This window comes from Erpetoichthys calabaricus, chromosome 3, assembly GCF_900747795.2.
Source record: "Erpetoichthys calabaricus chromosome 3, fErpCal1.3, whole genome shotgun sequence".
Classification (NCBI taxonomy): Eukaryota; Metazoa; Chordata; class Cladistia; order Polypteriformes; family Polypteridae; genus Erpetoichthys; species Erpetoichthys calabaricus.
The window spans coordinates 199,431,226-199,446,414 of record NC_041396.2 but is presented as its reverse complement, the minus strand read 5'-3'; the positions used below and the strand labels follow the sequence as shown (position 1 = coordinate 199,446,414).

Sequence of the window (15,189 nt, the reverse complement as noted above, 5' to 3'; positions counted from 1 at the left end):
TAAATTGTTGTATCAACCAACTGCTACAATTTAGGAAGGAAAGTGCATATGCCTTAGAAAGCCATACTTTGCTCTTTTGAAAAATGAAAGATTAGGCATTTAAAAGATTGCAGAATAATGAGCTGCACATCACTTAGATAAGAGAACAGATTTTTGAATAAAGGAAAATACTTATTTACAAACTCTAACAGCGTAAGCACTTTATCAAACATTTGCTGTGGCATACAGAGATAAATGCCTAAACTTTGAAACTTGGTTACTGAGTGAAAACTTTGTACATGCTTGAAGTAGGTTATTAAAATCCACTTTGGTAGACTGTGAAGACAGTGGAGAAACATGGAAAAACTTAGAATACAACATATGAATTGTGAGCTTCAAGTATAGCAGTCAGTACATGAATTAATTTATGCATCCTGTTTAAAACTATCATCTTATTGTCAGTCTTGGAGACAATAAATGTGGTTGAAGATTAGCTTTTTAAAGCTTCTGGAATTGTTTAGAATGTATAGTAACACTCAATTTTCCACCATCATGGTGCATATCAGTCAGAAGTAGTGGCTTTTCAAGCTGAGTTAGTTTATAAAAGAAAAAGAGCATAATAAATGTGCTTTGATGAAATAGTTTCAGCATCATAATATTGCTGGATGTTCTACAAAAAGTGATGCATATGTGGAGATATAAGCCCAATATATTGGTGCCAGATATTATTGTTTGGGCTCAAATAACAATTTTGAGAACAGCATTGTCTCAATGTTATGTATTGTTATGTACCGACTGTATTTATATTTAGTAGAGGTTTCAAATATATTTTGCTGTTCCTAAGTGCTGCAATTTCAAATAATAAAAATAAAACTTTATAATTAAGCATTTCTTTTAACCTTTTATACCCTTTTGATTTGCTAAGCTTAACAACTTTCATAATCATGTGATACTGACAGACATAAATCTGACATTCTTACACACTCTTCCATTTCTTCTGTTTATTCTTTCTTGATTGTTTTTAAGTTACATTTTTCATTGTTTTAATTTTTTTTTTGGCCTTTTACAGACTGTAAGTGAGCGACCTTTCATTCAAAAGTTGTTTCGGCCAATCACAGCAGAAGGTCAGCCCCATACACTCATTGATCTACTGAAGGAAGTCTCACCCTTTGCTGTTTCACAGGGTGGTAAGTTGAAAGTAAAGTTTATGAAATAAACTCTGCAGATGGTATTAGAGCTTTCTAATTAACCTTCATTTATACAAGACTGAAATACGGCTATATTAAGGATAGACATAAATTTTAAAAAATGTATAAAGCCAAGTTTAAACAATCCAAGTACTGAGAATTAACTACAGTAGGATACATTTTTAATCATAATATTGTAAGTACAAAGATGGTTAAAGGACATGCTGATGTTTGCATGTCATTGAAGTTCCTAGTCATTGGAAGATAACATACTTCATCTCCTTTAATTAAAATCAGGTTAGAGAACATATCCAGCAATTGTGTATTAGGATAAAACAAACATGGATTTATCTATGAAATTACTGTACATTTGTTTAATATGTCAGAGTTTTATGAGGAAGCAACAATGCATTTATGATAGTGGCACATACAACATTGTATCATTTATTTTTAAAAGATTCTAAACTTCTATTAAATTGCTTATTCTAAGTTTAGTAATCATCAGACTTTAAGAACCTGGGGTCCTTGGTGCAAAGTCCAGGTGGATGCAGAGTTAAATTAGCCATAAATGATAATGGGTTGTAATTGGGGATCGTTTTTTCAAATTATGTGAATCTAAAAATTAGATTCTTCAAACATTGTTTCTGAGTTTGCTAATCTTTTTTATAATTTATATGAGTGATTTAAATTTGAATGTAACTAACAAACTTGGCAAAATTGTAGATGACAATATGTTGATTGTCAGACTCCCTTAGAGTGATGAATTTGAACATAATTCAGACTGGGGTGATATATGGGAAGTAAAGTTTCATTAAAAAAAAATTACATAGATTGTAAAAATAATGAATAAACTTACTGTTTGGGGTTCAATGAAGCTAAAAACTGAAAGTATGCTTTATGAATCTCTTCTCCATATTATTGATGGGAGGCAGCATGGTGTCTGGACCTTTATATATTGTAATTAAAGTAATTTCTTGCAGCAATTAGACTCACAGCTTGCTTATAAAATATCTACATTGGTTGTATGGCTATTTCTTAGCCTTAATTATAGAAAAGAAAAGTACTTTATATCCTGGTATTATTCTTTAAAATATTATGCTAAATTACTTAATCACATCTGAATGTAAATTTAATTGTAACTTGATTGTAATTAAGATACATTGAAATGTTATTTACCGTTATATTTTAGTAGTTAAACCAGTCTGAACAATAGCATAAGTAAATCATCAACTCCTGAGCAATTATACAATTGCTTGCGTTCATATTTTATTGTTAAGCTCTGTCACAAGCTACTTTGCTTTAATTAATGAACATATTTATTGTTAATGAGAATCTAAAAATCAAAATACTGTATTTAGTTAGAACTGAAGATCGTTAACACATTCAAAACATTAGAAATTTAACTAGGAAGGTTAAGGTAAACAAGAAAATAGAGATTGATTGTAATGAGTAAAATGGGTTTCTGAGCAGTCACAGTTAAGGACGAAGTGGTAGAGAGAGGGAATTCGTAATATCTGGTTCCACAAAGCTGACTGGGTTTTCGACCAAAATTTTACATAGTCGTTTGTTAGTAATTGAAGGAGGGAACTGACCATTCTTTTTAGCAGTGACTTGTATCATTCTAACAGTGTAGAAATATATGCAGATAATGAAATATTTAATAATGGTAACACTTTCAGGAGAATAATTTCAAAGTATAGAGGAAGAGGAAGTATTTTTAAATACTTAATTGCTTAATGGTCACTCAGGACAGTTCTACAAATTAAACCAAGAAGTATTGAATGTGCAGCACAGTATGTCTGTTTCCACCATAAAAATAACAAACATTTGAAAATGTTATGCAATGGATATAATGTGATTGAAATTGGAAAAACTTGTCATTTGAAGCTTAATGTTACAAATGTATCACAGGCTTATCAAATCAATTTTTATTTGACACTTATACAAAGTAAGATAGACTGAGTTTGTAGAATATGAGATTCAAGTTGAACACTACCATCAGCATCCTAAAGTTTATGTTCACTGTTTAACAAAACCAAAAAAAACTTTGTAAATATTGTTAAGACTTCTATGTCTTTTTAAGATGTTATTGATAATCAGTAATGTATGATAATTTAATGGAAGAAAAAATAGCATTTTATATTTTTGTTTATTTCAGCTGTATACGCCTAAGTTTCAAAGTGGCCTACAGGATTTACACAAAAGACCAACACAACTACAGGGAGATTCACTCGAAAGAGGCCCCAAGTATTCTGTAATAACTCTCGCTATGATGAAGCAATCTGAACAAAACAATGTGCAATGTGCTTCTCAGTATATGGAGCTTCAAACAAGCCGGGTTGCCCCTGCGTCAGAGCGATAAGGTAGGCGCCAGACAGCCATCACAACGTTTAACATCCGTTTGCAACTTCTGGGTGCATACCGCCCGTACCCCTTCACTCAGTCACTCAACTTCTCATCGCAGTGTGTCTTCATGGTACAGACCTATTGGGTCACCAACTCGTTTAAGCGATGTCAGAATTAACTGGATGATTGTGAGTTAATATAAGGTTACTTACAGCAAGATGGACCAACGTGTCACACATCAGCAAGGAGCATGGCAGAAATTGAGTCCTTCTACGGCAACAGGGTAATTTCAAAGGGGCTTTGTCCACCATGGTCGCCGGATCTGACACCACCAGACTTCTTCCTTTGGGGTATTCTCAAAGAAAACGTCTTTCAGAACAAGCATTGCACTGGGTAAGATTTGAAGGAAGACATCAAATGTGAAATTGCTTCTATTCCTCCCGAGATGCTTGGCAATATTTTCAGGAACATGGAACGCTGCATCGAAATGTGTCTGGCAGAAAACAGAAACCACTTCCAGCATCGCATGTAGTGCAATCGATTACACATACATCAAGGTATATAGCATATTTTTTGGTTCAGATTGCTTCATCCTAATGGGAGTTACAACAGAATACTCAGGGCCTCTTTTGAGTGAATCTCCCTGTATTATGATGAAAGCATTTTAAGCAGATTCCCTTAATGTATACAAGGTATGAATTCAAAGGGAATAAAATAATCATCATAATTGAACTACAGGCTATGAACATTACAGTCTGGATCAACATAAACTTCTCTGCTGTAAGGTGAATTGTGCAACATACAAGGAAGAACAAAAATCTAACATACTGTACTTTTATGTGAAAGTCCAAAGTTCTTTCAAACACTGCACAGAAAAAAAAACTATAGCATTTTTAAACAAGTTCTGTCATATATTGCACAAAGATACAAAAAACCCAAACCTGTAACATTTTTAAAGAAATTACTAACTTCAAGTTCTGTCCAATATTGCACAAAGATATCAGATAAAAATAAAATAATTGTAAAATTCTGCTGAGGAAACACCAGTCTATCCACAGCATCTGGCTCCAGTGCAGCACAGATACATGTTACAACATATCCGCCAGTGCTGAAAGCCCTCTCAGAAGGGCTACTTGAGGCAGGGATGCACAAGTACTTTTTTGAATGTTTTCCCAATTTGATTGTTTGTTGCAAAGTGAGTGACATACAGTAATCCCTCCTCCATCGCGGAGGTTGCGTTCCAGAACCCCCCGCGAAAGGTGAAAATCCGCAAAGTAGAAACCATATGTTTATATGGTTATTTTTATATTGTCATGCTTGGGTCACAGATTTGCACAGAAACACAGGAGGATGTAGAGAGACAGGAACGTTATTCAAACACTGCAAACAAACATTTGTCTCTTTTTCAAAAGTTTAAACTGTGCTCCATAACAAGACAGAGATGACAGTTCCGTCTCACAATTAAAAGAATGCAAACATATCTTCCTCTTCAAAGGAGTGCGCGTCAGGAGCAGAGACTGTCATAAAGACAGAGGAAAGCAAACAAATCAATAGGGCTGTTTGGCTTTTAAGTATGCGAAGCACCGCGGCACAAAGCAGTTACAATGAAGGCAGCAGCTCACACCCCCTCTGTCAGGAGCAGAGAGAGAGACAGAGAAAAACAAACAATCAAAAATCAATATGTGCCCTTCGAGCTTTTAAGTATGCGAAGCACCGTGCAGCATGTCGCTTCACGAAGCAGCTGCACAGAAGGTAGCAACGTGAAGATAATCTTTCAGCATTTTTAGACGAGCGTCCGTATCATCTAGGTGTGCGAACAGCCCCCCTGCTCAATCCCCCTACGTCAGGATCAGAGAAAGTCAGCGCAAGAGAGAGAGAAAAGTAAGTTGGGTAGCTTCTCAGCCATCTGCCAATAGCGTCCCTTGTATGAAATCAACTGGGCAAACCAACTGAGGAAGCATGTACCAGAAATTAAGACCCATTGTCCTCAGAAATCCGCGAACCAGCAAAAAGTCCGCGATATATATTTAAATATGCTTACATATAAAATCCGCGATAGAGTGAAGCCGCGAAAGGCGAAGCGTGATATAGCGAGGGATTACTGTACTTGATAATTACAGCTCCATATCGTTAAAGAAACAATTAAGATATTATTGTAAACAATACATATCACACAGTCCTAATTGGAAGGTTGCAAACATTATTACATTGTCTTTTTTGTTTTACTTTTTTTTTTTGAAAACCATAACATTAAAATTGCATACTTCTCAATCAAACATATAACCATATAGCTCAAAATGAATACAGAGCAAACAAAAAAAAACCAAAACAAAATTCAATCCCCACCCAAGAGAAAGACAAAAAGAAGAGAGACATAAGCAAAACTAAACCCATCTAACTTTATAAATATTATTGAATGTTAATATATACATGAATACTTCCATCCATCCAGTTCCAACCCGCTGAATCCAAACACAGGGTCACGGGGGGTCTGCTGGAGCCAATCCCAGCCAACACAGGGCACAAGGCAGGAACCAATCCTGGGCAGGGTGCCAACCCACTGCAGATAAATGAATACTTGCCACATTTAAAAAGTTTTGTACATATCCTCTATGAGAGAATTAGAATTTTTCTAATTTGAGATTGTACAGGACATTGCTTACCCTTTGAGATGTAGAATGTAGACTGGAATTCTTCCAGCTCAGCAATGCAAGTCTGCACGCTGGTGGTGTGATACTACTACAGTTGGTTAATCCCAATATATATATATATATTAATGCCATCTGGGACTACACCACATATTGTGTTAATGTACTAGAAGTGATTTAACACCAAGGCTGTCAGAGAAGTGTGTGAAGATTTTTTCCAAAATTATATTAATTTAGTAAATTCCCAAGCCATATGGCCTAGTGATATTAAAGGTAGATGGCTGCACTCACAGGTTTAGTCTTGCCCTTGGTAAATTTTAAGCGATTTTATGCAAAATAAATTTGATCAATGAAAGACCTTTAATTAAAATATGGATTTCTTATCATATATAGAACTAGTGTGCATTTTCTGTATGGCTGAGATCCACTCCTTTTCCGAGATGCCAATTGAAAGGCCCCTTTACCACCATTCCCTAAGTTTATTTTGAAGGGTAGATTCTTTGAAATATTTGTATTTGCTCTTCATCAAGACTAACCATTATGATCTCTGGGATTAATATGGGTGTGACATGTAGAAAATTGACTAGGTTTGTTTTTTCAAAACGTATAATTTGCATGTAGGAAAAAGTGCGTAGCTGGAAAGTTACTTTTAGAGCGTAATTGTTCGTAAGATGCAAATACATTGTCTATATAAAGACAATATATATACCTCTTGATTCTTATATTTTCCATAAGTTAAATCCTGAGTAGGTCTTAAAACGTTGAGAGAGGTGATGATCATTTATAGTAGGAACAGGTAAGAGCTTCTCTAACTTGAAATGTATCTTGCGTTGGTTCCATATTTTGCTTCTAAATTGATGATAGTATTGATTGAAGCACAGAGCAGGACTTAAAACGAAGATTCAGGAAAGATTTGTTTTCCACTGCAAGCCAGGCCAGGTTTTATTTTCCGTATATTTGGTGCTCAGGAGTAAAAGTGAAAATTAGGTCCTTCTAATCCATTTTCTCCTTTTAAAGCCTTTTGAATGTGTGGCCATTTTGAATTCCAGATAAATTTTGTTATAATTAATAGTGATGCTCCGATCAATTGGCTGCCAATATCAATTGGCCAATTTTCACTACAAAAGACTTGATTGGTGATTGGTAAATTTTCTGATCACAAAAATATTTTTCCACCATCTGCTAATTTGATATTTAGTAATTTGATATTTAGGTCTTGTGTTCCTTTACATGAGGTATGGTTTATGATCCTGCAGTTATCTTTTAGCTGCAAACTTGCTATAAACATAGAGCATTTAAACATATTTGCTATAAGGAAAATCTGAATATTAGCCTTTACATTAAAGGAACAGAATTAATAAACTGAAAACAAAATTAATTGGAGCAGTTACCCTGTACAAAAAGATAAATGGCAAGAAGTCACCAAACCCAAACCTGTGCAACTTAATAAATAGATAATCCTATTCTACTTTATCAAAAACATTTCCTGAATCCAAAGATGATAAGTAGGGATGACCATATTGATTGGTCCCCAAACTAGTTTAGGTAATTTTCACTACAAAAGGCCAATCAGTGATAAGTAAATTGGTTATTCACAAAAAATGCTTTTTTTCAGAATCTGCTTATGTAAAGATTTCTGATAATTTAGTTATAGTAGGCCTACTCCTTTATCTAAGGTATTATATTAAATCAGTCACCCCTTATGTCTTTTTTTTTTTTTGCTGTGAACTCCCTTTAAACAAGAGTGCAGAAAGAGCAAGTCAGACTTTTCCAAACAAAGAGCGAGAAGACCAGACTATTAGCCTTTTCATTAAAGAATGTTGAGTAATAATAGAATCAGAGAAGCCGTCCTCTGCAATTAGATAAAGGACAAGAAAAGCCACTTTAATTAATTCAGACCTTTGTATTTTGTTCTTTAATTTAAATGAACACTACTTGTGCAAGCAAGCTTGTTTTAAGAGCTGCAGAATACATTTTCAGTTAGGAGATATAAAGAATAATTTGATATTGTTGCATAGTAAACTATAGGTTTGTTAGCTTAACAGCAAAATTTGTGTATTTTACTTGTAAACTTGTTACGCATGTTAGACTTGTACCATCCTGATAAACATCTTATAGATTTGCAGCTTTTTAACACTAGAATCTCTGAAGCCTACGAAAATATTCATAATGCTGGGCCACCTTAAATTCCCTTGCACCTTCTTATCAGCGTCTTTGTTTTGCCAATGTGTCAAGTCAGATTCAAAATTCTCAGTTCTGAAGTCTCTTTATCTGGGAGTTAGGTGTCTAGAATTGTATAGGGTAAATAATATATAGTTTTTTGGATTACAGTAATCCCCTCGCTATATCGCGCTTCGCCTTTCGCGGCTTCACTCCATCGCGGATTTTATATGTAAGCATATTTAAATATATATCGTGGATTTTTCACTGCTTCGCGGGTTTCTGCGGACAATGGGTCTTTTAATTTCTGGTACATGCTTCCTCAGTTGGTTTGCCCAGTTGATTTCATACAAGGGACGCTATTGGCAGATGGCCGAGAAGCTACCCAACTTACTTTCTCTCTCTCTCTTGCACTGACGTAGGGGGGTGTGAGCAGGGAGGCTGTTTGCACACCTAGACGATACGGACGCTCGTCTAAAAATGCTGAAAGATTATCTTCACGTTGCTATCTTTTGTGCAGCTGCAGCTGCTTCCTGAAACGACATGCTGAACGGTGCTTCGCATACTTAAAAGCACGAAGGGCACGTATTGATTTTTTTATCTGTCTCTCTCTATCTCTCTCTCTCTCTCTCTCTCTCTGCTCCTGATGGAGGGGGTGTGAGCTGCCGCCTTCAACAGGTTTGTGCCGTGGTGCTTCGCATACTTAAAAGCCAAACAGCACTATTGATTTGTTTGCTCCTTTGAAGAGGAATATATGTTTGCATTCTTTTAATTGTGAGACTGAACTGTCATCTCTGTCTTGTCATGGAGCACAGTTTAAACTTTTGAAAAAGAGACAAATGTTTGTTTGCAGTGTTTGAATAACGTTCCTGTCTCTCTACAACCTCCTGTGTTTCTGAGCAAATCTGTGACCCAAGCATGACAATATAAAAATAACCATATAAACAAATGGTTTCTACTTCGTGGATTTTCTTATTTCGCGGGTGGTTCTGGAACGCAACCCCCGCGATGGAGGAGGGATTACTGTATTTGGATCATGTGTGTTCAGTGTCTACAACGATCTGTGTAAATGTAGGATGACAGGAAATGTGACCCAAGAAATGTTGAACACATAACTAAAACACAATCTTTTTCATGATATACAGTAGTAATAATGACAAAATGTTGACGTGAAGTGTATAATGTGTGAAGACTGAAGTCAATATCAAATAACCCCTTTCACAAAACGTATAACAAAATAAGTGTGCTTTTATTCAAGGATATAACTGTAAAAAATGAAATTTATTCAATTTACATGTTGCTGTCAATATGTAAAAACCAAAGCCCAAATATCAATCGACATAAAGGAGACATGTCTGCTTGGCTGGTGTAGAGGTAAGAACTGCTGTCTCATAATCTGGAAGTTGTGGGTTTGAGCCTGGGTCCTCCCTGCATTTACCATTTTGAGTATTGAGCTGCTATTATTATTATTATTATACGAGGGACCTTCAAAAAGTTTCTGCACTTTTATATTTTTGTTGGAAACAGTGAAGGCGGGAGGAGTAGTAATTGGGCATTAAACAGTTGGTACGAGGCTGGGAAAATTGCATCGCAAATGAAGGTGACTATTTAGAAAAGTGATGTAATTTGTTTTTGAGACTCTTAATCAATAGAGTTAAAAAATGTGAGGAAACTTTTTGAACATCCCTTGTATAGTAAAATCATACATTTGATTTGAGTCTGTAACACCCACTGTAAATTTTTTCTACGGGTTGAAGTTAGCATTTTTTCTTTTTTTATTTAGTTTTATTCTTATGGTTACGTTCAAGTTGTACAACGAACTTGCGTGAGTTAATGGCGGTTATCTCCATTCTTCTCACAAGAACAGCAATGACCACAGTTGATGCTGTGGTTGATACCTGGTCACATCTAAAACTTCAATTTGTTATTAAAAATGAACATGTAACACTTGTGGTCTGTTGTTTAATTATCTTATTAATTATTAAAATACTAAAGTTAACACTTTAATATGGTACATAGGAGTTCTTTGCTTTTGGTGAATTACCTTAATCTCATACAAAAAAAAATGAGAGAAATCCAACCTTTAGTAAAGTAAATTTATTCTAGTGTAGCAAATTTACGGTATTATGAGAAGAAATAATTCCTTAGCAAGAAATGATTATTATTTTTTACAAAACAACTTGAGCAACTATTATTTGCACACCTGCATTTAGTACAGACATGTGCCAACTTACATTTCCATTTGGGAGCCCTATGTTCTATGATTGTATGTCGGTCACAAAGAGTACAGGTTATTGCAAATTGAGGCTCTGTGGGTCTGATGTGTGTCATTAGTAAGCATACCTTAAGTGCTGGTACAGAGTACCTTGTAAGGCAGTGTTTCTCAACCATTGCTATGCTGCCAGTGGATCATGGATTGCCGTCTATGGTTCACAATTTGGTCACAATGGGACGCCTAAACCCGTGTTACTCAACCAATGACTCACGACCCAGGTTGTAACTAATGGATTGCAGGTTGTCACGCATCGACTTAATGATTGTAATTTGTATTTCCCCATTTTGCCAATAAAACAGTATTGAGTCTTCTCCTATAACATCTTACAAGGTTGGAGAATATAGAGCAGGTAATCTGAGAACATTCCCAAAATCTCTCGAGATTATCCTGGGTCCTCGGTCCTCTCTTGCACTCTCCTCTTCAACTCACCCCACAGGTTTTCAATGAGTTTATCTCTGGGGACTAAAACAGACATTGCAGAAACTTGGTTTTGTGTTCCTTTAACAGTTTTTGTGTTGATTTGGATGTTTTGGATCATTTTCCTGCTGGAAGATCCAATAATGACCCAGTTTAATTTCTTGGCAGAGACAGCCAGATTTAAAATTAACATCTCCTGGTATTTTCTGGATTCCCTGATGCCCTTGAACCCTAAAAAGGTTCCCTACACGGTCCCTACAACATCATAGAACGTCCACCATACTTGACAGTGGGGGGTTAGGTTGTATAGCCATTCTTCTCTTTACACTAAGCCCTCCTTGAGTGTTTGCTGCCAAAAACCTCATATTTTGTTTCATCTAACCTTCGAACAAAGTTCCAGTAACATTAAGCAAACATCAGGCACAAATATTTGTGATTAACTGACAGGAAAGGCTTTTTTTCTGGCATTCCTTCGAAATAATCTTTAGGCATGGATGTGGCATCTGATGGTAGTTTAGACTTGGTGACCCCAAGATGCTACTTTTTTCTGTATTTCTCCAACAAAGATCCTTGGGGACTTTGTGTTTTTTATTTAACCTCACTTACCATCCTGTTCACTATACATGGGGGCAAAATAAACTTGGGTCCTCTTCTAGGCAAGCTGGTAAAAGTTCCAGATGCTTTGAACTTTTTATTATTACCTAATTGTAGATGTGGGCATTTTCAGGTGATTAGCAATTTTTTTATAGCCATTCCCTAACTTATGAAAATCAACATGTTGTGCATTCTCATATCTTTTCCCAGGGTGATGAATAAATAAGGGAATTTGGCCTTAATGTTCCATCTCATACTTATTCACCAGTGAAACAGGAAGTCACGAATTTCTGCTTGAACGTTTGTACACACGCTGATCAACAAGAAGCCAATGTAGTGATCTGAAAAGAGGAGTTACATGTACCACATGTTGAACACCAGACATACTGCTGTATTTTGAATTCTTTTGCAATGACTTGGTGACCCATCGCAATACTTCTGCCAGCAGATATTTGCAGTACTCCAAATGTGGCAAAGCCTTGACCAGGAGTTGTGTTACATACTCTGTCAGATACGGTCATACTCTCTGTATAATACTTGCTTTTTTTAAGCTGTGCTTAAACCTGTTTTGCTGTGAAGAGCCTGTCATGCAACCCGGTGACCCTCAGAAACTTTTCTGATTGGGTTGTGACTTTGTGTCTGCCAGATCTCTTCCTATCAGAGTTTCTTCCAGTTTCCAATTGTCTATGGACACTGTACTCAATTGACACTTTGATTTTTTATTTTATTTTTTTTGCAGTTTCTCTAAATGAAAGGCTTACACTTGTAAGGGTAATAATGCTCTGTCTTATTTCATTTGTTGTCATTTTCTTGCCATTGTCACTAGAATTTACAGCTTTCTACAGTGTAGTATAGTCCAAGTAGCACTTCAGAGTGTGTAGTAACAAAGTCTGTTCCAACTCTGCTTTAAGACAGCCGGAAAGTTTTTACATAATCAACAGAAGTTGGGATACTTATGCAAATTGTTTGCTTCATCTTGCAAGGCATGATTTACTTACTTGCTGCAGAACATCTGTAGGTTATAAGCTATTGGTTGTTCCCTGCCAAGGGCCCATTGGTGATATTTTGAAGTTTCCTTTTTTCAGTTTTTGATAACCTAAACTTTAAACATCTGCCAATTTACTGCTTACCTTTCTACCATTTTAGATCGATCATTGCATTTCAACTGATTAAATTTGAAGAAAAACTGGAAAAACAGGTGTTCTGAAACGTTTGACCGGTAGTGTACACATGCGTAATTACCCATGTGCTGCACTTACCAGTCAAAACAATCCTTAAAGGAGCCTAGGTCAGAATGTTACCCTCTGAAATAATAATAATAACAAAAGATATATTAACTTTTACAAGGAGTTTCTATCTTTTTGATGGGAGGACAAGTGCAAATTATCCGAACACATAAATCTGAAGCAAAAAATGACATTCCAACTGCTCCCAAAGCCATAACTTCCAACAGAGGAAGAAGTTAGTCCCATATTGCCACTTCCTGGCATGCCAATGTGTGTGTGCGCCCTGCCCTAAGCTTGGAACTCTGTAAGCGCAATGATATATAGCGCTTTTCTATATATGTATATCTAAATGTAATGAATTATTATTATTATATACAGTACACCCCCAAAATTCGCTGGAGTTACATTCCTAGAGCACCCACGAATTGTGAAAAACGCAAATTTTGGATGTGGTTAAAAAGTGCCTATTTTTATAGTTTAAACCCTACATATGACCCCAAAACACTTTAGTTTCAAACTCAGCTTATTACATTACCTAAAAATAAAGAATGTAAAGGTAAACCTGTATACTGTAGTGCTATGTCTCCCGCAGTGCTAGAATGTAAAATACAGATGTTACCGCTATATGTACTGTAATTCATGCAAGTGCGTTTTCATTGCCAGAAGCCTTAGAAGGTGCAGGGCCTTTCGGTGGCATCTTGGGGCTTTAACCCTTAAACTGCCACATACTTGCGGGTTAATGCATCCTAGGATGCAAAATACTTTTTTGCTGCACTTTAAGCAAACATCACAATTCACAAAGAAAAAGTGAAATTTTAATGGAACACATTTTTTTCATGCAAAGAGCATCACAATTACTGCAACACTGATCAGTTTCACACTGCTAATGAACTATAAAAACTATTTTAAAAAAACTACTGGAACAATATGTACAAGATGCAACTGACGCAATGGATGAAATTCAGTAAATCACCGAGCCACACTGCACTCAAGAACACAGAGGTAAGCGCTGATGCTTGCAGGCTAGTCTAGTGCAGCGGCTGAATCCCAGAGACAGTGAGGCTGCAGGGTGTCACGTTTGGGTCACAGAATTGCACAGAAACACAGGAGATTGTAGAGACAGGAACTTTATTCAAACACTTCAAACAAACATGTCTCTTTCAGAAGTAAAACAAGCTCAGTATGCAGTTAGTTCTCGTTTAAAGAACAGACAAACATCATAGGGGAGCACAACGGGAACGGGACCCCCAACAGGAGCAGAGGATGTCTAGGGGAGGAGAGAGAAACAAAGCAATCAGCCAAAAATGACAGGTGCTGTTCAAGCTTTTAAGAATGCGTAGTGTCGCACAAGAATCATATCACGCAACAGAGCAGCCGCAAGTAAGAAAGCAATGTGAAAGTAGTCTATCAGCGTTTTTTAAGAGTGGTTTTTTGAGGAGCGTCCATGTCTTCTAGGGGGCGCATTCAGCCCCCCTGCTCACAAGGGGCTGGCAGTGGTCATGAGCTGGCTGCTCAACGAATGTACGGCACTGACTGATCAGCTCCTGCGTGCTTGCAAATGGCACTGGGAAACGACTATAGCTGGTTGTGGCAGTTTAAGGGGTAAGAGGAACAAAACAGAAAACACAAGAACACTCAGCTGGAGATGCATCACAGACAATCAGCAGCAAGGAGAAATGAATAACGCTGTAGCGGTCTGGTGCCACTAAGATTTACACCGTTGAGAAGACGGCGATTTATTTATTTTTATGGTGGAGACTCCAGGGACGCACCCAGCCTTGGCTCGACACGCACGCACTCACAGAGACAAAAACAAAGCAAACCAGTAATCAAACAGCAAATAAAGAACATAATGAAAACAATTATACCATCCCTGTTCCCCTTACGGCGATTACACATTAAATACAACAAAGCACAAACAAAACACACACACTGTAAATCATGAAAAACATTCTTGAAAAACGGCAGCGGATGAAATGTAATGATGAAAATAGGTAGTCCAGAGATCCGCACGTTGAATGGGAATGTAAAGATAGTCCTACCGCTAGTTCCTGAAATGGTGGAGACGGGTTCAGTAGCGCTCCTTTCTTTACAGGATGGCCATGAATCCACTTACAGTTCTCATGTACACAGGCAGACGGCAGACACCAACCATTAAACAATCCAGGACAAAATGAATTAGTACAGGTAACCCAACAGAAGGCAGACAGACAGTAATTTGAAACACAAATTACAAACTTTTTTTTTTGCTTTTGGTCACCGGCCAACTTTTTTTAAAGCTGCGCTGACATCCTTTGACCCCAACAACCCCAGCACCCTCAGCAGAAGACCAATCAGAGCCACTGCAAGGACTGCTG

At 36.7% G+C, this 15,189-nt stretch overlaps 1 protein-coding gene across 3 annotated transcripts in view; it reads left to right on the top strand.

Annotated features, from left to right (window-relative positions):
* atg5 (ATG5 autophagy related 5 homolog (S. cerevisiae)) overlaps positions 1–15,189 on the top strand; it is a 182,619-nt gene that overhangs the window by 117,632 nt on the left and 49,798 nt on the right. For all 3 annotated transcript variants that reach the window (XM_028797652.2, XM_051924807.1, XM_051924806.1), the window contains one exon: positions 1,049–1,166. In XM_028797652.2, coding sequence (XP_028653485.1) covers positions 1,049–1,166 — 118 coding nt within the window. The remainder of the gene's footprint in view (positions 1–1,048; positions 1,167–15,189) is intronic.